The sequence below is a fragment of the Equus asinus genome, chromosome 6 (genome assembly GCF_041296235.1).
Source record: "Equus asinus isolate D_3611 breed Donkey chromosome 6, EquAss-T2T_v2, whole genome shotgun sequence".
Taxonomy (NCBI): domain Eukaryota; kingdom Metazoa; phylum Chordata; class Mammalia; order Perissodactyla; family Equidae; genus Equus; species Equus asinus.
Window position 1 is genome coordinate 76643968 of NC_091795.1, and position 23727 is coordinate 76667694.

Here is a 23727-nt window from a genome sequence, read left to right on the forward strand (position 1 = left end):
CTTTAAGATCCTGAAATGACCTTCAGCCTGGGGCAGGTGGGCTCACAGCACTGAGCATGATAGCCCATCAGTGTGGCTCATCTTTACACGTTTGTCTCCTTCCGGGCACACCGTGTTCTAGCGAACATCAGCCCAGGTCTGAGAACATCACAGTTATGCGCCAGCTCTGACACTACTCTGTGAATGTGACCATGGCAGCCACTCCATCTCCCTGGACCCCCATCTGCACAGTGGGGATGATTATGCTGGCTCTGTCTTCCTCACTGAGTTGCTCAGAAAACCAAATACAAAGCACAGTGAAAGTGCTGTCATTCTCATCAGCGAACCACAGTTCCTCCCTGGGACAATCACCGTCCAAGGTCACCGGGGCACTCTGACCGGAGCCGAATTCCACTCAGGGAAGAAGAGTGATGATACTTTAAAGCTGGTTCTCTCAAGGGTGGGCCCTGATGCAGCTGCACTGAAGGACTCAGAACCCAAATTCCTGCCTTTCTCATTTTATCTCCGTAATTGGGGCACAACTCAGTGATAACAAGGGCTATATGGGCAGCACCGAGGGTGACTTCTTCCTGTTTTACAAAGGTGTTGACTGAAAATATGACCTTTTGAACACAAATATGGTAAGAATGTGACTTTTTCTCCAGGGAGAATTGTTGGAAAAAGAGAGGATTGTGCATAGTTCCTACCAAGTTTGGAGTAAGCTTCACAGTTAATTTTCTGAATCAGGTAATTGCTTTATATGATTTTGTCCATCCCCACTGGACTGGGGCTCCATTTCCCCCTCTGTTTGTAGTGTTGCATGGAAAGCCCATTGTCACTGGTAACAGAGCTGCCTAGAGGAGCTCTTTGCTGTTAAAACGGAAGTTGAACTCGCATATCCCTGTTTGTCCCATATGTCATGGGACAATGAGAACAGCATGGGACTCTGAGATGTGGGGTCAACTTCTAGTTCTAACTCCTCCTGACTGTAGGACTAAGGGCAGTTACGGTGCCTTTCTGATCCCATTTCTTCATCTATAGAGTGAGGACAAAGATATTTGACCTATCTCCCTATGAGAATGTGAACAAGATATTTGACCTATCTCCCTATGAGAATGTGAGTCAGACAGAGAGAGATGAAAAAGTTTTGCAAACTCCTGAAGAGCTACATGATTAAATCATGAGATCTATACTGCTCTGATTTCTGCCTGGGTTTATATCCAAAATGTTGCTGCTGGTTTTCTTTTTTTTCCTGGGGCCAAGAACCTTTGGTCCCAAGCCCTAAGCTGAGTTAGCATGTACCAAATTTTGTGTCTGGCATCCTTCTCTTCCCTTAGGCAGGAGCCCTGATTCATGTGTACACAGATGGCTCTGTGCTGCTGACCCATGGGGGCACTGAGATGGGCCAAGGCCTTCACACCAAGATGGTCCAGGTGAGCAGCCTGGGGCTGTGGGAGTCCTCTCTGACTCCATGGTGTCTGTGTGAGGGAAGATGCTGTGACAAACACAGTGGTGGGATATACCAGAAGCCGAAGCAGGCCTAAGCTCTGGCCCTGGCCCTGCTGCTCATCTACATGTGACCTTGGGCAAGTCTGCTCCCTTTCTTGGCTTAGTTTTCTCATCTGTGGAAAGAGGTTGGCCAGGTGATCTCTGAGGTCACTTATGTTACCAACACTCTAGGGTTCTGTGACTGTGTGTAAGGTGGGTGTGTTGTGTGCATAAAGGTAGCTAGTTCTGCACACACATGAGACTCTTTACAGTGGAGCTGGGAGGATGGAGCTGGGTCAGAGTCGGCATACCTGCTTGGCTCATGGGACTGGCCAAATTGGATTTTGTAAAAAGCCAAGGTTAGCTTAAAAAGGCACTGTTAGTCACCATTGGGTTTTGAATATTTTATGCACTGAAATCACTCCATAAAAATTGCTGCTTCAAATTCAAACAGATGTGAGAACATCCCAGTCTCAGTAGAATTATAGTTTATAAAATTATTTTCTTGCTTGTAACAGTGAACCTGAATCCCATCTTGGGGAGAAGGCAGACGAGCCCCATGCTAACCCCTTCCCCAGAGTGTGATGTCGTCTCTCTTGGCAGGTGGCCAGCAGAGCTCTGAAAATCCCCACCTCTAAGATTTACATCAGCGAGACAAGCACTAATACCGTGCCCAACACCTCTCCCACAGCCGCCTCAGTCAGCACTGACCTCAACGGACAGGCCGTCTACGTAAGGAGCCTCAGGAGCCGGCAGAGCAGAGGGCCAGCCCAGGGCTTTGGGCCTGGAGGGTCCCCCAGGTGGGAGCTGGAATGGCCCCTGCAGGCTCTTTGGCTGTGGCCATGCCTGTGGCTCTCTTATCCAGGAGAATGCTGTTCCTCCAAACACCAAGCTAAAAGAGAGGCTGAAGAACTATAATCACTTCTGAGGGTAGGACGGGGAGGAGAGTTGGAAGGAATGCAGGGGGTGCTATGAAGACATACTCCCTGCTGTTAGAACTGGCCATAAGACAATGGACCAAAATTGGAATTCAACTGTGGGGTTGGCCAGTTAAGACCGACTGGCTTCTCCTCCCACGTGGAGGATGTAATCTAATGAAGGGGTTTGATGGGAGAAGTACCTCCTTAGGATCCCTCAAACATTTCACTGTCTGTCAGCCTGAGAACTGGGTCAGGAAGTGCTCTCCAAGCAAAGGCCAGTGTTGGTCCCTTTGGTAGCGTCCTTTAGCTTCCACCCTGGGCCTCTGTCATTCTTGAGAGGGTACCAAGTAGTGACACCCTGGGAGCACCGTTACTAGGACATAGCCTTGCTGAGGCCCCCAGGGTACCTGGGCCGGGGAATGCAGAGGATTTATGTGTCTGGTGTGTGATGGATGTGTTCTTTAGGAAGCGTGTCAGACCATCCTGAAAAGGCTGGAACCCTTCAAGAGAAAGAATCCTAGTGGCTCCTGGGAAGACTGGGTAAGTCTGAGTTGATCCATGTTCCTTTTGCAGATGAGATGGGGATTAAGAGCAGAGCTTCTGTCCTGACTCCAGCAGGAATAGGAGGTCATGATCTAGTCACTCAGGCAAAGAGAAGTTGAGGTGGTCTATGATTTCACGGGGCAAGTAAATGCTCAACCTTGCTGGTCTCCCTTTCTCTACAGTTTTCATAGTTAAGGGGAGTCAGTTGAGGAAAATTTTTGATCCAGGATCTTGGTAACCCTGAGGGATTTGTGGGCTGGCTAGTCCTGAGCCTGAGAAGGTGGAGGTGACTGCTGAATATGCTTCACTGTGAAGTCTTGGCTCACTTGGCCTGGTCCTACACCCAGCTCATCCAGTTTCAATGAGCCTGGTTTTCTTCAAACTTCCTTCTCTCATAGGGCTGCCCCAGCAACATCTCCCCCTATCAAGCTCTGGAGTCTGGGTCCACTGAGATTCCATCTGTGAGAAAGCAGGGAAAAGGCATTGCCCAAGAGGTTATATCATGACTGTGACTTTAGGAGTGACACAACAAGAACCATACAGAGTAAGGATGAGTCCAGTTCTCTGATTTCTCCTTTGGGGGCCTGCATGTCAGGAACTCTCACAGGGATGCTGCAAGGAAGTCTCTCTGAGGTGGGAGGCTTCAGTTCCTCCAACAAGCAGAAATATCCGTGGCAGCCCTGCTTCACTGTCTCCCTCCTGTTGGAATGGCAGAACTGGGCACAATAGTAACGCACAAAATGTGCCTGCATACAGCCCAGCTCAGACAGTGCAAGTCTCCCTCAATAGATTCAAAGAAAATAAGCTATTTTTCTCAGACGCCCTCATCTTACTATGCCTCCCATGACCTCTACTTCCCTTCCCACACTCATAGATACCACCCACATAAATACCACATGAATGTTGATTGGTTTTTGTAGTTTGAATTTTAGCATGGATTTGTCGGGCAATGATAATGTTTTCAACATTACAATCTGTTGAACTTTATAGATCAAGACTTTACAATCTGTTGAACTGAGCGTTGTCCTCAATAACTGACCATGTAATCCAACATTCCTTATAAGCAGGAAACCCCAACAGAGGCCATTACCAAAAAGGTGTGATCAGGAGATGACAGGCATCTAATCTCTTCACTGTTTGTACTACACTGAAAAACGTGCCATTATCACCACCACCACCATATATGTATATATTTGTACCAGATATATACATGGTAAGGATCCTAGAGAAATTCTTTCTCTAAGCCTTAGTTTTCTCATATGTAAAATGAAGATAATAATAGTACTGATATTGGAGGTTATGTCAGCATCCTGGCAGAGTGAGGTCTCTCAGAAATCTTTCCCCTCCAATTTACAACAACAACAAAAATCCATAATATAACAGAGGACAACCTAACAGAACACAGAAAACGTCAGAGAGACCTAGGCAGCCATATGCTGGAGGGCGGAGAGACTGGAGCCCCCCTTGGAGGAGGTGGAACAGGGTAACAGAAATCTTCACTTCTTCCCCTTAAAGACTGTGATCAGGAACCGTGGGAGGCCTCCAAGTGAAAAGAAACAGGGGAGGGAACATTCATTCGTGGGAACACCAAGGACTCCCAGGGGCCTTGCAGCCTACAGGAAAGCTCTCTACCAGGGCAAAATCTTCCACGGGGGGGTGACCCATCAGCCAACACCCAGGAGAGCAGATAGTGAGAGCAGAGGGAGAAAACCCTGAGAGCATGCAGAAGAAATCTCCCCTCCTCCCACCTGCTCAGTGCGGCTCCAGCCCCTAGGATTTCGGCTGAAAGCAGAGGGCTCAGAATACGTGGCTCTTGACTCCCACCCAGTGGCAATAGACAGTAACTGTGGCCAAATAATGCCAACATGCTAAAGAAGAGAGCCACTCGCTCTACCAATATCAAACATTATATTAGATCTCCAGACCAGAGAGAAAATGAGAAGTACCCAGAAAGCAGTCCTGAGGACATAGAAATATGTAATCTAAATGACAAAGAATTCAAAATATCTATCATCAAAAAACTCAATGAGGTAAAAGAGAATGTAGAGAAACAATTCAATGAGTTCAGGAGCTACTTCATAAAAGAGATGGAAACTATAAAGAAGAATCAATCAGAAATATTAGAGATGAAAGACACAATGGAAGAAATAAAATGTGGATTCCCTGAACACTTGAGTGGACATCACAGAGGAGAGTATCAGCATAATCAAAGATAGACATGTTGAAATGCTCCAGACAGAGGAGAGTAAAAGAAACGAAGACTAAAGAGAAATGAATTAAAACTAAAAAGAAATGAAGAAAGTCTCCAAGAAATATCCAACTCAATTAGGAAATGCAACATAAGAATTATAGGTATTCAAGACGGAGAAGAAAAGGAGAATGGAGTAGAAAACTTGTTCAAAGAGTAGTACAGAACTTCCCAAACTAGGGAAGGAAATTCACATGGAAGAGGCTGCCAGATCTCTTAAATATGTCAATGTCAAAAGTCCTGCTGCAAGGCATAGAGTAGTGAAACTGGCAAAACTGAATGACAAAGAAAGAATACTAAGGGCAGCAAGGCAGAAGGAAATAACCTACAAAGGAACTCCCATCAGGCTTTCAGCATATTTCTCTGTAGAAACCTTACAGGCTAGGAGAGACTGGAATGACATATTCAAATCATTGAAAGACAAAAACTTTCAGCCAAGAATACTCTATCCAGTGAAAATATCCTTTAGATATGATGCAGAAATAAAACCTTCCCCAGACAAATATAAGTTAAGGGAGTTTGTAGCCACAAGATGTCCCCTACAAGAAATCCTCAAGAAGGCCTTCATACCTGAAAAAGAAGGGTGGGCGGGTAAAGGGGTTATAAAGCATGAAGTAAGGAGTTAAATAGGTAGATAGAATCAGAGCAGGATAGCAAATACTCAAGTATAGCATTAAAGACAAAAGGAAGGAAAACACCAAAAACAAACATAATCTTGTCATTTTAATCACAAACTCATAACACAAGATGGAATAAGATGTGAGAAAAACAACATAAGACAGGAAGAGAAAAGGGACTGAATTGGTTTAGTCTAAGGAAATTAGAGGCCATCAGAAAGAGACTATCTTATCCACAAGATATTGAATACAATACAGGGTAACCACTAAAAAAAAAAGCAGAACAGAGACACAAATAATAAATAAGGAGAAAACAAAGAAACACATCATAAAAACTATATAACTAGATTGGTAGACCAAAACACACAGGACGAGAAACAAAGGAAATGCAGGAGACCTGGAAAACAAGTGATAAAATGGCAGCATTAAGCCCTCATATATTGATAATCAACCTAAAAGTACATGGATTGAATTCTCCCATAAAAAAACATAGAGTGACAAAAAGGGTTAAAGAACAAGACCCGAAAATATGCTGCGTCAAGGAAATATATCTCAGCTCCAATGAGAAACACAGGCTCAGAGTGAAGGGATGGAAGATAGTACTCCAAGCTAATGGCAAATGAAAGAAAGCAGGTGTTGCAATACTTATATCAGACAAAGTAGACTTCAAGATAAGACAGGTAAAGAGAGACAAAGTGGGGCAATATATAATGATCAAAGGGACAATGCATCAAGAAGAAATAACACATAAATATCTATGCATCCAACACAAGAGCACCAAAGTACATAAAGCAACTGTTAACGAACCTATAAGAAGACATTAATAATAACACAGTAATAGTAGCAGACCTCAACACTCCACCCACATCAAGGGATAGATCATCCAGACATAAAATCAACAAGGAAACAGTGGAATTAAATGAAAAGCTAGACCAGATGGACTTAATAGGCATGTATAGAACACTCCATCCAAAACAGCAGGATACACATTCTTCTCAAGTGCACATGGAACATTCTCAAGAATATACCATATGTTGGGAAACAAGGCAAGACTCAATAAATTTAAGAAGATTGAAATAATAACAAGCATCTTTTCTATCACAATGCTATAAAGCTAGAAATTAATTACAAGAAAAAAGCTGAGAAAGGGACAAAGATGTGGAGACTAAACAACATTCTATTGAACAACCAGTGGATCATTGAAGAAATTAAAGGAGAAATCAAAAATATTTGGATACAGGGTGCCAGCCCTGTGGCTGAGTGGTTGAATTCATGCGCTCCGCTTCGGCAGCCCAGGGTTTCACCGGTTCGACTCCTTGGAGCAGACATGGCACCACTTATCAAGCCATGCTGAGGTGGCATCCCACATGCCACAATTAGAAAGACCCACAACTACAAATGCACAACTACGTACTGGGGGGCTTTGAGGAGAAAAAAGGAAAAAAAAATTTCTTTAATTTAAAAAAATAAAGAAAGAAAGAACATTCTTTAAAAAAAAAATATTTGGATACAAATGAAAATGAAAACATACCATACCAAGTCATATGAAATGCAGCAAAAGCTGTATTGAGGGAAATTCATCACAATACAGGCTCACCTTAACAAACAGGAAAAGACCCACATAAGCGATATCAAACTACACCTAACTGAATTAGAAAAAGAAGAACAAACAAAGCCCAAAGTCAGCAGGAGAGAAATTTTAAAAATCAGAGCAGAAATAAATGCTATTGAAACAAAAAAGGCAGTACAAAGGATCAATGAAACAAAGAGCTTGTTCTTTGAGAAGATAAATAAAACTGACATACCCCTCGCCAGACTTACAAAGAAAAAAAGAGAGAAATCTCAGATAAACAAAATTAGAAATGAAAGAGGATAAATAACAACAGATACCACAGAAATACAACGAATTATAAAAGAATCTTATGAAAAACTATATGCCAAAAAAATAGACAATCTAGAGGAAATGGATACAGTCTTTGACTCTTACAACCTCCCAAAGCTGGATCAAGAAGGAACAGATAATCTGAATAGACCAATCATAAGGAAAGAGATTGAAACAGTAATCAAAAGCATCCCAAACAATAACAGCCCAGGACCAGATGGCTTCTTTGGGGAATTCTACCAAACATTCAGAGAGGATTTAATACCTATCCTTCTCAAGCTATTCCAAAAAGTTATGGAAGATGGAACACTTCCTGACACATTCTATGAGGCCAACATCACTCTGATACCAAAACCTTACAAGGACAACACAAAAAAAGGAAAACTACAGGTCAATATTGCTGGTGAATATAGACACAAAAATCCTCAACAAAATATTGGCAACACGAATACAGCAATACATCAAAAAGATCATACATCATGATCAAGTGGGATTTATATCAGGGACACAGGGATGGTTCAATATCCACAAAGCAACCAATGTGATACACCACATTAACAAAATGAGGACTAAAAAGCACATGACCATCTCAATAGATGCAGAGAAAGCGTTTGACAAGATCCAACAGCCATTTATGAGAAAAACTCTTAATAAAATGGGAATAGAAGGAAATTACCTCAACATAATAAAGCCATATATGACAAACCTACAGCTAATATCATACTCAATGGGGAAATACTGAACACCATCCCTCTGAGAACAGGAACAAGGCAAGGATGCCCACTACCACCACTCTTATTCAACATTGTACTGGAGGTTTTGGCCAGAGCAATTAGGCAAGAGAAAGGAATAAAAGGAATCCAAATAGGGAGTGAAGAAGTGAACCTCTCACTGTTTGCAGACAACAGGATCTTACATATAGAAAACCCTAAAGAATCCAACAGAAAACTATTAGAAGTAGTTAACAACTATAGTAAAGTTGTTGGGTACAAAATCAACTTGCAAAAATCAGTTGCATATCTGTACTCTAATAACAAACTTACAGAAAGAGAACTCAAGAATACAATTCCATTTACAATTGCAACAAAAAGAATAAAGTACCTAGGAATAAATTTAACTAAGGAGGTGAAGGACTTATACAATGAAAACTATAAGGCATTATTGAAAGAAATAGATAATGACATAAAGGATGGAAAGAGATTCGATGCACATGGATTGGAAGAATAAACATAGTTAAAATGTCCATAGTACCTAAAGCAATATACAGTTTCAATGCAGTCCCAATCAGTATCCCAACGACATTCTTCATGGAAACAGAGAAAGGAATCCTAAAATTCATATGGGGTAACCAAAGACCCCGAATTGCTAAAGCAATCCTAAGAAAAAAGGACAAAGCTGGAGACATCACAAGCCCTGACTTCAAAATGTACTACAAAGCCGTAGTGATCAAAACAGCGTGGTACTGGTACAAAAACAGGCACACAGATCAATGGAAGAGAACTGAAAGCCCAGAAAGAAAACCACACGTATAAGGACAGCTAATCTTCCACAAAGGTGCCAAGAACATACAATGGAGAAAAGACAGTCTCTTCAATAAATGGTGTTGGGAAAATTGGACAGCCACATGCAAAAGAATGAAAGTAGACCATTATCTCACACCATACAGAAAAATAAACTCCAAATCTATCAAAGACTTGAAGGTAAGACCTGAAACCATAAAACTCCTGGAAGATAATATAGGTAGCACACTCTTTGACATTGAACTTAAAAGGATCCTTTTGAATACCACGTCCTCTCAGACAAGGGAAACAAAAGAAAATAAACAAGTGGTATTTCATCAGACTAAGGAGCTTCTGCAAGGCAAAAGAAACTAGGATCAAAACCAAAAGGCAACCCACCAAATGGGAGAAAATTTTTGCAAATCATATATCTGATAAGGGGTTAATCTCCATAATATATAATGAATTCACACAACTGAACAACAAAACAACAAACAGCCCGATCAAAACATGGGCATAGGATATGAACAGACATTATTCCAAAGAATATATACAGATGGCCAATAAACACATGAAAAGAAGTTCACCATCAATAATCATCAGGGAAATGGAAATCAAAACTACACGAAGATACCACCTTATGCCTGTTAAAATGACTATAATTACTAAGACTATAAATAACAAATGTTGGAGAAGGTGTGGTGAGAAGAGAACCCTCATACGCTGCTGGTGGGAATGCAAACTGGTGCAGCCACCATGGAAAACAGTATGGAGATTCCTCAAAAAACTAAAAATAGAACTACCATATGACTCAGCTGTGCCGCTACTGGGTATCTACTCAAACAACTTGAAATCAACAATCCAAAGTAACATATGCAGCCCTGTGTTCACTGCAGCACTATTCACAATAGCCAAGACATGGAAACTATCTGAACGCCCATTGATTGATGATTGGATAAAGAAGATAGCATGTACACACACACGCACACACACAATATGGAATACTACTCAGCCAGAAAAAAATGAAAAATTCATCCCATTTGCAACAACATGGAAAGACCTGGAGGGAATCATGCTAAGTGAAATAAGCCAGACTGAGAAAGACAAACATCAGATGATTTCACTCGTATGTGGAATATGAATAATCACATGGACAAAGAAAACAGTTCAGTGGTTGTCAGGGGAATGGGCATAAGGGGAGGGCACAGGGGGTGAAGGGGAGCACCTATGTGGTGATAGACAAGAAATAATGTACAACTGAAATTTCACAAAGATGTAAACTACTATGAACTCAAATAAAAAATAATAATAAAATAAAATAATAATAATAGTACTGACATTATAGGGTTGTATTGAATATTAAGTAAGATAATGCATGCAAAGTACTCTATAGCAACTGATACATAGTAAAAATGTTGGTAGTTGACGATGATCATGATGTAAGATATATCGACTACAAATTAAATCTTAGTGTTGTGCTAGTGCTGTGGATACCAAAAAAACTTATTAATGTATTTAAAGGGATAGATAGATGGATAGCTTTATTAACAGGAAGGTCTAACTAAAAACTCAAGGTTAACAGGCTAAGTATCAAATGAGCAATATAGAGAGTTGCTGTATAAAGCCAGAGCAGGGAGTCACTGAGAAGAGGTGGTTGGAGTTGCAAGTGTGAGCCGGTTGTTGAGGGAAGAAAAGGATTTGGACAGATATAGCAGAGGAGCCACGTGAACGAAGGTCTGGGGACATGGAAGGGTTGGCAGAAAGTTAACACTTGCGTTTGGCTAGAGTGGCAATGATGTGTGTGCTACATAAAGCCAAAGAGAAGATCGGGGTCCTTAATGTCAGGCATTTGCTCCATAGGTGATGGGGAGTCATGGAAAGCCATGGAGCAGGGGAGTGAAATGGGCTGTGTGGTATGTTAAGATAATCACTCTGGCTGCACTGGGCCACACGGCAGAGTGGAGAGATGACTTGAGGCAGGACGACCAGTTATGAGGCTGTTACAGGCTTCTGGGCTTCAGATGATGAGGACCTAGTGCAGAGGTGGCAGTGAGGATGCGAGGTAAGGTGTGGAAGTGAGTCACTAGTAGAAGGAGTTGATCAACTTCCAGAGGAGGAGGATGAGCTCATGAAAGCTTAGTGCTGGGTTTCTGGAAACCACACCTACCCCTTCCTGATGGCCATTTCCTCTCCTCAGGTCATAGCTGCTTACCAGGATGCAGTGAGCTTGTCTGCTACTGGGTTTTATAAGTAAGTATGGTGCTGGTCTCGCCCATCTCACAGTGTGTGGTCATCCTAACCTCAGAAGTTCCCTCCAACATTGAACTCTGTCGGCCTTTGGTCAGGAGAGAGCAGTTCCACCAAAACTCTTATCTCTTCCATGGATTTCCACTAATTTCAACTTAAAGATGCTCTAAAATACACGGATTACCAAATGATGTGTCAAGGAGGCAAAAGCAGCTGTGGCCGTATCAGAAGATCTGCGTTCCAGCTCTGGTCTTAAAGTGTGCTGTTCCACCTGGGGAATCAGTGATTCTCTGAACCTGTTTCCTCATTTATGACATAGCAGGACAATTACCAACCATTCCTCCCTCAGCATTCTCCTTCAAGAACCCGAGTGTCTGGTGTTCTGAGTTACCCACGTGTGTTAGTTTGTACTACGCATTTATGGAGGCTTTCCTTCAGAAGAATGGAAGGAGGATTTAGAGCATGTGATCTTGTTACAAAATGCAGAATTCGGTGGAACTTACAGTGAGCGTTAGAAAAGAGCACACGTCTTCTGCAACTTTAAAATTCAGGAGCAGCAGAAAGAGCTAGAGACGCTGCCCATCTGATTTAGAAGCTGTAAAAAGATATGATCATGTTTACTGTCAGCCGTAATGTTTTAGCTTTCTCTGGGAAGTTTAACTAGGACCTTTTCTCTCACAGATCAATGGATTTGGAAAATAGTGCAATGTTTGCTTTAAAAGGTCTTGTGTGAATGTATGAACATATGTATATTTTCTATATGTAATATATATAGTATATATGTGTTATACACACATACATCTATTACATATATATTAGGCAAAGTAATGTTTTCCCAGTGCTCCCTGGGTTATGTAACATTTGACTGAACACAAACACAAACTAGTGCCGATTTACTCATAAGTTCCCATTTTACTTTTGGAGTTAATAAAACTTGGGTTATATAAGGGAACCCAGATGAAGATGATGAAGTCAGAGGTCAAAGCAGGATGATTTCTCCTGGGATAAGCCTTTCCCTCAGGTCTGTATTGGTTTTGTTTTCATGCAGATTCTGATCATATCAGCTCACATTATTTCTGTGTAATGTGTAGAACAACATAGATACAGAACTATAAACTCTGGGTGTGAGAATACACACACACACACACACACACACACACACGTATACACAGATATATATGACTCATGCAAAATTGGAATTGTATAAGATACTCAGGATTGAAAAAGAAAAAAAGTATACAAGAACATCTGCTTTTATTAGTATCAGTTTCCTCAAATCACTTGTTGACGTTTAGAAGGGGCCAGTGGATGAAGCGTAATGCAGACAAGTGGCTGCTTAAAGATGCACCCAGGCTGCATGAGATACTGATCTTCTTAGCTTTCACCTTGAGAAAGGTGAGCAGCCCTGTGAGCAGGTGAACTTGTGTGAACAGCCTAGGAGCCAGCACAGGCAGCACCTTTGGTTCTGAAGATCTTGAATTCTAATTCAGTAGGTCCTTTGGAGTGTGACTTTCATGTCCTTCATGAGCTCAGGCAAATCTGTCACCTGTTTCTACCACGTAGAGGCCAGCACGCTGATACTAAACACTGCTCGGCTGTACAGGATGATTCCTATAAGGGACATTGGTACAATAGGGCAGAGACAAGAGACAAAATTCTCTGGAATATCTGGGTTTCAATAATGAGTTCAAAATATTCAAAACACATGGACGTTTTTTAAGAACAGCTGAATGAAAAAATAAAACCTTTGGGGTCTTGAGATTTTGTAGGACAAGCTGTGTGAGTGTGTATGGGTGGGGGGCATGCTCATCTTAACACATGTGCAGTATTTTCTGTTTTCTCCCCCAGAGCACCCGATGTTGGCTACAGCTTTGAGACAAACTCAGGGAATCCCTTCAACTACTTCTCGTATGGGGTGGCTTGCTCTGAAGTGGAAATTGACTGCTTAACAGGGGATCATAAGGTAAGGAGTTTGCAAAACATTAGTACTAAGCGGGAAAAGAGAAACAACTCAATTGCAATACCAAGAGCTGATAAAGACAAATTTTCTTGTTGGGAAAATAACGCCTTACACCAAAGCTTGGCAAACTTCATATAAAAGATCGAAGAGTAAGTATTTCAGGCTTTCTAGGACACAAAGACTGTGTCAACCACTCAACTCTATCGTTGGGGCATGAAAACAGCCATAGACATGTGTAAACAAACGAGTGTGGCAGTGTTCAAAAAAATGTTATTTATGCGCACTGAATGTGAATTTCATATAGTTTTCAGGTGTCACAACATATTCCTCTTCTTATTTTTGTCAGTCATTTAAAAATGTAAAAACTGTTATTAGCTCACAGGCCCTACAAAAACAGGGGATGGGCTGGATTCAGCCATGACGTGTAGCTTGTTGACTCCTTCTTGCATGATCCACCCAGACCCAGGTTTGAAGCCCCAGGAACCTGGGAACCTACCATTCCTACTCACGTGTGGGTGTGTGCACACTTATTTCCAATTACTGAGAGAGCCTCTCCACTCCCATACCCTCCCGAGCTGCTATGAACTCCAACTTCGGCAGTGACGATGGCAGTGGAGACTGGCAGGGACATGAACACCCCTGCCTGAGCGAGCCCAGGGCACTCAGCTTGTGAAAATACTGTTTGGGTTGGCATTACTAATCTAAGGGTCTCCAAGACCCATCTATCATTTCTCACATCCCCTTCTGCTCAAACTGCTTTTATTTTGCTTCTGCTTTAGAATCTCCGCACAGACATCGTCATGGATGTTGGCTCCAGTCTGAACCCCGCCATCGATATTGGACAGGTAAGCTCGTGGGGGACCAGAGTGGTGATGGACTTGGACACTGGTGTGCCCCATCCCCTCCTAAGGTCACCAGCCACAGCATCTTGTGCAATGTCATTTTTAAGCAGATCTGAACATGGTACCAAGTGAGTCTCCCTGAGAGTGGGGTTGAGATAGATGAGAGCCCACCCAACTCTTGAGGCAGAAGACAAGTCAATGTGGATTAACTTGGAAAGGGCTCTCACACCTCAGAGAGCAAGGTGATGAATGGTGAAAACATTGGGTGCAAACACACACACACACACACATGCACAGTTTGAGAGGGAGCATAACGTAGAATGGAGGTTCAGTTTGGGATCGATGTGTGGGCAGTGAGGTCAGAGGAGTTCTCTCCCTCATCATTCCTTTTCCACCTAGGACAGCTTTTTGTTCTGCAAGAAGTAAATGCTACCAAGAGTGAGTGGGGGCCACTGGGGGCAAAAGACATGTGTTTGAGTAAGAGGAGTAAAGAAATGAATGTCCTGAAGAAATCACTTTTGGAAAATTTGAGAGTATTGGGCAGAGCAGGTGGAACAGGAGACAGAGAGAGGAAGCCAGAACTGAAGTACGGAGCACCTGGTAGAAAATGTAAATCGTATTTCTCACAGACGGACCCTTCCTGAGTACCCAGAAACTTAGTTGCTAGTCAATCTGTTCACTAATTCATTGAACAACCACAGGGGGGAGCCCCTACTATGGCAGGCACTGAACTTGGCACCACAGACACAAGATGATTAGCACCTGGTCTGCTCCTGGAACAGGCTTGATTAACTGTGGCGGTGCCATTTGTCACAATTCTGAGCAGTGAGGCTGAGAGAATGGACCTGTGGGCCAGCAGAGCATGGCAGGTGCCCTAAAAGATGTCTGTAAGCCATAGCAGGGACACGCTTTCTCTCAGAGGGCAGGCAGGCCTGGGAGTTCAAAAAGCCTGGAATCTACTGTCCAAGGAATTCCTTGTCTCTTGTGGGGCTGCTCAAAAGCGCGTGGTCCCACTCTGCACACAGGAGGAGTGTGGGCCCTTGAGGGACTCTCAGCAACCGTTAGCCCGTGAGCTGGCTTCTCAGCTTAGGGTTGCCATTTCTCCAGTGGCAACATAGAAGGAACATCTCCACCTGCCCTGCGGCAAGTTTTCATGGGAAATTATGCCTACCATTGAGTGACCCTCTTGGAATCGCTGACAAGTTCAGAAACGCCTTCAGTGTTAACGCCTTTACTCTGCCCATGCCAATGCCTGGCGAAGTTCCAGATAGGTTATCCTGGGCTGGGGCTGGAGCCAGGTAAGCAATGGAGGGCTGTTTCCAGCTTCTTTCCAGGCCCCACTCCAGAGAGGGCTTGGTGCGCATTGTGGGAAGCAGTGCCTGTCCTTGGAGGGGGAGAGGGGGCAAGGTAGCAACAGTCTCTGTCTGCCCTGCAGGTGGAAGGGGCATTTGTCCAGGGCCTTGGCCTCTTCACCCTGGAGGAGCTGCAGTATTCCCCCGAGGGAAGCCTGTACACCCGTGGCCCCAGCACCTACAAGATCCCTACATTTGACAGCATCCCCATTGAGTTCAGAGTGTCCCTGCTCCGTGACTCCCCCAACAAGAAGGCCATCTATGCATCCAAGGTAGGGCCATCTATGCATCCAGGGCATCCGATTGCCCTGGGTCTGTGCTGCCTTCTGGTCTGCATGGTGGGAGGCCACAGATGGTGATGAGATGTTCCAGCCGCTTGCCATGTGGAGCTGCAGGGGGCTTATCTGGAAGAGAGAAGAGGGCTTGATACTAGCTTTGGTGAGGGTGGTGGAGGGGTGGGAAGTCCTGCCTGAGAACCAGGGAACTGGGTGGAGGGTGACCCCCACCTCCATGTGGTCAAAGCCAGCTCCTTTGTGTGCACTCAGAGGGATTCCTTAATCCAGTCCTGTGGGTCAAATCTTGACCTACACCCATGTCTCAGGTGTGCATCCCTGGTGCTTGGTCCTAGAGATGACCTCACAGATACAGCACCCCTGTGGTCCCAGGAGAAGCAGCATGTTCCCTGCAGATGGGGCAGCACCTCAATGAACATCCCTTCACCTCTTTCAGTGGCTACCACCTGACCTTAAGCCTTGATCGGCATGCCTGAAGACTTATAACCATTCTCTATTTCCTCCCTGTCCCAAATAAGTATAAAAAAATGGTTGAAAATCAATTAAGCTGATTGATATAGTCCTAGGTCTAAGAAGAAAGACAGAAAATCACTTGTAACCAATTAAACACACCCATTTGGTCATCTCATGGTTTACTTTCCTTTGGGGGTGGGCGGTCTGGGCCACTTTGTGGTCCTTGCCGTTGGCTCTCCCACTTTAGCATGCATCAGAACCATTGGGAGCTCATGGCAAAAAAGCAGTTCTGTACGGCCCACCTCTGAAATCTTGATCCCATAGGTCTGGGAAAGCACCCCAGCACACGCATTTTAAACAAGTGCTCCTAGTGATTCTGATAGAGGTAGTCTCTGATCTATGCTTTGGAGGACAAAACAACCTCTGCTAGAAAATGTTTTAATTCCTGTTTGTCATGAGGCATATATTCCAGCAGATGCTGTAAGTATAATATGGTGTCTATAAATGTTGGTGTCAGAATTGCAAGTAGATTGTTCCCAAAGCCTGATAATGGAAGAAATGGTTAAAATTCATGTCAGGTTTTTTTTTTTCTCTATAAAATATAATTGTTTAATGTAACTTTTAATGATACATTCTATTTGCATGTTGTCGTCAGAGAAAATCACATAGCAAGAGTTAACAAAACTGTGCCAACAAGGCTGAGTCATTTACTAGATGGGTTGTTCTGAGCCCCTGATTGATTTTGACTGCCCTTCCTGCCTTGCTTGGTGTGGCCCTTTAGTGCTGGCTGGGGTTCCCAGGCAACACCAGCACTCCTGGTCTGGAGCTTGGGGCTACTTCCCCTGATCCTCTGTCCTGCACTCTGTCTTCTCAGGCTGTCGGGGAGCCGCCCCTCTTCCTGGCCGCCTCTGTCTTCTTTGCCATCAAGGACGCCATCCGCGCAGCTCGAGCTCAGCACAAAGATTATAATATGAAGGAACTTTTCAGTCTAGACAGCCCCGCCACCCAGGAGAAGATCCGCAATGCCTGTGCGGACAAGTTCACCACCCTGGTAACGATGCCTCTCAAGTGCCCACACAGTCCCGGGGAGGCCCGGGCAGAGGTCTGTGAATTGCAGGGGGTGCTCTGCAGAGGGGAGGGGGAGATGTAAGGTTCTGTCTCAGCTGGGCAGCCCTGGGTCAATGCTGCCCTTCACTGTGCAATTAAGGCACCCCTTGAACTTGCAGGAAAATAACAAGAAACCCCCGAAAGCTGCAGCTTGTAGCTGGGCCTCCTTAAAGGAAGGAGGGCTGTTTGGTGCACAGCCATGACCCACAGGTTCCATTATTTTCCAGGAAGATGAGGGTGATGGGTAAAACTCCAGAAGAGCCTAATCTTTAGTGTCCACCACAAGCATTTTTGAGACCCTTCTTTCTTAAAGACACCGTGTGAGGCTCTATGGAGATGAAGAGAAAAAGAGGAATTTATTCATTTATTAGATGGACCCCATTTGTTCTGTAATTACCATGTGCCGTGCTGATACTGGGGACTCATACGTGCCACTGAAGACTTTGGTGGCCTTTTAGGAAACCAGATGATCACATTGTATTGATTGGTTATTAGCTTGGAGTTGTGTATAGCAGAATGTAACAGGAGTTCCGTGGTTGTTGGAATCATTCTGGGAACATGTGAGATACTTATAGTGGACAATGCCTGGTAGACAAAGACCATGCCAGGACAGTTTCTTCCACCGCTGGAACCTCAGAACCAGCCCAGCCTCTGAGTTGTGATGAAGTGGGCACTGCAAAGATAGGACTCTCCAATTGCCTTTGCATGGCAGGCTTTGTTGAGTTAGCAGAACCGGGTTCTTCCTGATACCCAAGTTGGATTTCCTCCTAGGTATTTGATAGGCCTTTCGGGTTTAGAGATGAAGTGGGTAGTCATGGACCCAAAGTGTTCCAGGGATGGGGAGGGTACAGGAGAGCCCTCGGGGCAGACAAGTCTGCCGTCCCGGACCTCAGCACCGAGGAGGAGGAGACAGATGGGTCTCCAGTCAGGCCACCCTGCAGGTCTGCCAAGAGCTTTAGCTGCAGAGTGAGAACCGCAAACTATATGTGTAGCTCCCAGGCCATGAGGATGCCCACAGCTGTGCAGCAAATTTCCCACAGCCCAGAACCTTCCCACATGGCACCAATACTGACAGTTCCCCAAACCCCACTCCCTGAGAGGAGAGGTGCTGCTTGGCTCCAGTAAGCTTGCACAGGTTACAAAGTTAGCTCCTTGCAGACAATCTGATACAGAACTCAATGATCTATTGAGCCACTCTGAGGCCCCAGACCTAAAGCAAAGATTCTAGTCCAAGCACCTCTGCTGTGTTTCAACACACCAGTGATTTAAAATCCCAGCAAAGGATTTGCATAAACAGCTGAATCTATGAACCAATCACGCTTTTGAAGGACTGTGAGTGCCACATAAGAAGGGACCACTTCCGTGTTTGTCCAACCCTGTATCTCCATAGCCTAATACAGTGCCTGCCACATGGAAAGTGCTCCATAAAAATAAAGGATTGACTAGGAAATTAAGGGGCCCTGTCCAGGGGTCATTCCCACAGTTGGGACGGCAGAGTGGTCTTTGGTCTTGGAATGGTGGTTGGCAGCGGTGGGAGGTGGCATGTGTGGGAGAGGGCAGGAGGGGACACTGTGCATGCAATGAAAAGACCCTGGCAGTGAGTCTTCTGTTGTTCTTTCCTAGTGTGTCACTGGTGTACCAGAAAACTGTAAAGCCTGGTCTTTGAGGGTCTGAAGAGAAAGCTTGCAACAGAGTCTGCTTATGCTACACTGGGGCTTCCATGCAGCATGGAGCATAACGCTGCAGAACTTGAATCTATAAAACTCATAGGATGGCAGTGCTGTGATTCATCAGGATGGTGTTTGGAAGTACACTGAATGCATTGGAAGATTTGGATCAAAAATATTATTTGCAAACATAATAGTCAGCCAAATCAGAACTGTTAGCCCAAGCAGTTAGTATGCAATTAGGGTCATTCCACGTCTGTCTTAATCATGTATTTGAAGTAGGTTTAGGAAGTATTTGTGCTATATCTTAACTCACCAGAAACCCTGTATAAACTCAAGTTCTGACAGTGTCTGTCCTTCAAAGAGGATTCCACAAATCTCCAGAAGCTTAAACCAAAGTTACTCTAAATCTGTGTGCTTTTCCTATACACCAATGTACGCCATATGACAACCTCAGATCCATACTTACTTTGCAGTGGGGCAGTGGAGTGAGATTCAAACCCCTACTCACCTTTGGGTCATAGGAAGAGAACAAAGAATGAAATAAATTCAAGGTTAATTGGATCCAATCTTGCTAAGCTGCATAGAGTAAGATTATTCTCTAACACCAAAAGCCAACCAGCCCAATTATTGAGTGCCTACAATGTGCTAGGTTTCTTTCTCTTCCCCCTCGTGCATTTCAAAAAAAAGGATCAGCTTTAAAAATCTTCATTTGAACCCAGAGTAATTTCCACTAGGAATGCTGCTACCAAAATCAAGATCAGCCAGAGCAAAAACAGTCAAGGAGTCGCATTCTCATCCAACTGTGTCTCTAACTATCTGTGTGATCTTGGACTCTCACTGCCCTTTTTCTGTGCTTCATTTTACTGCAAAATGAAAGGATTCAACTGGCATATCTTTAAGGTCTTCTCCAGCTCTAAAAGTGTATCAATACATGACCTGAAAAGTCATCATATAAGAGATCTGTAGCTACAAAGATGTGGCTCCCCGACTACGATGAGATATCTGGGCCTAATGAACTCAGCTTAGGTTCCCCCCAAGTCCCTGAGGTTGGTAAAGAGGACAGGAGAAAGGCAAGTACCTTCTCTCATTGCTCCAATAGTGATTTCATCACTACGTGGTGCTGGGTGGACAATGTGACATTGCCATGTGCCTTCAATAAATAAAACATCCAGCCTTTTGCCAGACAAGGTCCATGGTTCTGGCCATGGAAGGAGGATAGTGGAAACCATGCAGCTGAGCCTGGTGCTTGATGTCGTTCATACAGTAAATGATAGCTGGTTGGCGTATGAGAAATGCATATTAATCGTCATAATCACACCCAATGCTAATATCTGTGGTCTCTTAGCCAGCCCTCATTTCTAGAGAATGCACATGCCAGACACTCACATGCACTCACATTGACACACACACACACTTTCTTACAAAATTCTCTCCCTCAGAGTATTCTAGACATACTGGCTGTCTTACAGCACAATTAAAACGGAAGAGCTTTAGAAATTGAACTAGTATTTACACTAAGGTCCACACATGTCGTTTCATTGATTTTATGGAATGTTCTAGGGCAGAACCTGAGACTGAGATGTGTCAATTCTCATTAGTGAGGCTGTAAGGGCTGAACAATGACTGAATTCCCTTCTGAGCTTAGGAACAGAGGCAAGGCCCAGTGGTCATGAAGATCAAATGAGCAAGTGCTTTGTGAACTGTCAATCACTGTGTTACGCTGGGTGTTGTCCTCTTTCGACACCTAGCCTTGCCCAGCTGTCTTAATCTATAAACTGTCTCAGGTCTACATTGTAAAGTGAAGATCCTTGGTCTTGGGGTTGCACAAGGGTTGCAGCCAGCACTGCCTGCAGGACCGCACTGCAACCTGCAGAGGGCGATGGAAGACTGGACTTGAGACAGTAGTCTCCCGTGGGCGCAGCAGCCTCGGGTCTATGGTTAGTTACTAGGGAGCTGCTTTAGGACCTCGGAGTAGCCAAGTGTCTTCAAAAGTCTCTTCAAGAGCTGAATTTGAAGCCATCTCAGGGTTTCAGATAGACAACATCTCCTCAAAGGGGCTCTTTGAAGACGTGGGTCCGCCCTGGGGGTCTGAGCTCCTGAGGAATGGCTAGTAGGGAGAGGGCAAGTCTTACTTTCTGAGTATCTACAACTGAATCAGGTGCCAAATTTAGTGCTTTACTTGCAAGGTCTCATTTAATCCTCCCAGTGGTCTTAAGAGGTCGTACTTTAATCTCTGTAACTCCATGAAGGAGAAGCCCAACCATAGCCACGCAGAGGGCTTACTCAGAGACCTTTACTCCTGGAGGGCCACCATGGCCCCTGGGCTGCAATGAGGCCATACAAGCCAGGAGTCGATCAGCCTATCAGAGTAGACCCATGCTAAGCAGGCCCACAGAGGCTGGTGGAGGCACCAGGATGCCCATCTGTTCACCTGCTGGCAGGGGTAGGATTCTCACGTGGGCGAGCAAGCTGCTGTTGTCTGAAGGCAGCTGATGAACCTCCTTCTACTCCAGAGCTAAGGTGGCTGGGAGGCCAGGATGGGAGGACAGGATGGATGGAGGTTGTGGGAGGAACCCCAGGCATGGGATAAGGACAGAAATAGTCCTGGCTGATTGATTTATGACTGGGAACAGCCCTGAGCCCATGATATTTTTATCTTTAGCTGAGGAGGAGCCTGGAAACCATTCCATTTGCTGCCTATTTTAGATCCTGGGCTAAGGCTATCAGAACATGCAGCTTCCTTGACCTGCTGAGGTTGACATCACCCTGGGGCCCCCGTGCCCAAGGGCTCACTCTTTTGTCTCTATCCTGAACTGGGGGAGTACATGTCCCTAAGGCAAGAGACAGATCCTGTGACAATCTTGTCACCTGAAACAAAGCAGTCCAGTGATGGGAGTGGAAAAGTCAGGCACTACCCAAAGGGGTTTGGCGTCATCTCTGCCCTTGAACTCACCCGACCCTGGCCTTGCACAATCCCCCAAACCAGCTCAGCATCCCGGAGCTTGAAAGACCTTGGGGACCATCAACCTCAAGCTCTTTATTTTAGAGCTGAGAAATGTAAGCCCAGAGAGGGTAACTGAACTTTTTAGGGTCCCACAGGTTTTTAATGGGAGAGACAGGCTTAAAACAAGGCCGCCTGACTCCTAGTCCAGACTCTTTCAACTAAATCACACATCCACTTGTCCAGTGAGGCTTCTCTTGTGCAATTAAATCATTTATACACTCATCAGGTGAGCTTCTCTTATGCAATTGGGTCAGATTTCTGGGGGACATGATAGAAATATAGCTATGCTGGCTGGGAAGAACATGTGGAGAGCTTGAGGCCCAAGAAAAACACAGCAGCAAGGAGGGGCATAAGCTTACTACTGCCTAGGACAGGAGGCTAAAATGGGATTCCTTCTTAAGCCCCACAAGTAGGAACAAAATAGTACGTGTAAAACATCCCCTCATTTCAAAGTGAGGTGCTAAGTCATCTATGTGAGACCTGGGAGGGGCAGCTGGAAACTGATCTTGCCACCTTTAGCTCATCACCTACTTCAAAGGAATAAAGGATTGAAATATAGAGTTGAGAGATTGGAGAGAGAGGACTCTTGTTTTTGAAGATTGGCCATTAGCTAACATCTGTTGCCAATCTTCTTCTTTTGTTGTTTGTTTCCTTCTCCCCAAAGCCCCCAGTAGATGGTTGCATGTTCTAGTTGTGAGTGCCTCTGGTTGTGCTATGTGGGACGCCGCCTCAGCATGGCCTGATGAGCGGTGCCATGTCCGCACCCGGGATCCGAACCGGTCAAACTCTGGGCAGTCGAAACAGCGCATGCAAACGTAACCACTCGGCCATGGGGCGGGCCCCAGAGAGGAGTTTTTTGAAGATAGCAAGCTGTACACCCTCCTTGCCAAAGAGGAGGCATGGGAGGAGAGAGAGAGAGATTGTGTGTGTTGTGGGAGGAAGGGTTCGCCCCCGCCAGGCCATTGGAGGGGCAGCTTCAAGTGAACCATTCAGAGACCCAAACCATGACAGCTGCTTGAGAAGCTGTGGTTGAATCAGCCTGAGGCAGCAGGACAGTAACAGGAAGGCAGCAAATGTGAGCTTCCCTTCATCCAGTGTCAGGGCAGGGATACTCGTTGGCCACAGTGGAGGAAACCACGCAGGAGGACTGCCTGGAGGGGATGATGTAACCCCAACAGAAGGAGGTACAATCCTATGCCCATGGACCAAAGTAGCCTCAGGTCACCTTGCTCTAGTGTCGCCCATGAGAAATACTCACATATCCTTGCCTTGCCTCCTTTGTTCCAGCCTGACATCCACTCCCACCCTCCCCACCTATTATATATATACATGCACCAAACATCAGAGCTCCAAAATATATGAAGAAAACATTTACCAAACTGAAGGGAGAAATAGACAGCTCTACAATAATAGTAGGAGACTTCAAAACCCTACGATCAATAATGAGTAAGACAACTCGACAGGATCAATAAGGAAGTAGTAGATTTCAACGACACTAAAAGCCGGTTGGACTTAACCTACATATACAGATCTCTACCGTGCTTTTGTGACAGTCTGAGAGTGAGACCAAGGGTCCTTTTCCTGAGATTGAGCCCTGAATGTTGGGAGGAGGGGCACAAGAAC

The 23727-nt window shown here is 44.7% G+C and overlaps 1 protein-coding gene across 16 annotated transcripts in view; it reads left to right on the forward strand.

The window, feature by feature from the left end:
• LOC106847249 (xanthine dehydrogenase/oxidase-like) overlaps positions 1-20597 on the forward strand; it is a 73698-nt gene extending 53101 nt beyond the window's left edge. For 9 of the 16 annotated variants that reach the window (XM_044772197.2, XM_044772198.2, XM_044772200.2 and 6 more), the window contains 10 exons: positions 645-726; positions 1317-1412; positions 2071-2199; positions 2853-2927; positions 11374-11426; positions 13272-13386; positions 14163-14228; positions 15661-15849; positions 17198-17425; positions 19054-20597. In XM_044772197.2, coding sequence (XP_044628132.2) covers positions 645-726; positions 1317-1412; positions 2071-2199; positions 2853-2927; positions 11374-11426; positions 13272-13386; positions 14163-14228; positions 15661-15849; positions 17198-17425; positions 19054-19104 — 1084 coding nt within the window. In that variant the 3' untranslated portion in view covers positions 19105-20597. Of the gene's footprint in view, positions 1-644; positions 727-1316; positions 1413-2070; positions 2268-2852; positions 2928-11373; positions 11427-13271; positions 13387-14162; positions 14229-15660; positions 15850-17197; positions 17426-19053 lie in introns of all 16 variants that reach the window. The other 7 variants (XM_044772199.2, XM_070512319.1, XM_070512321.1 and 4 more) reach the window with 3 other exon arrangements.
• The last annotated feature ends 3130 nt before the right edge of the window (positions 20598-23727 follow it).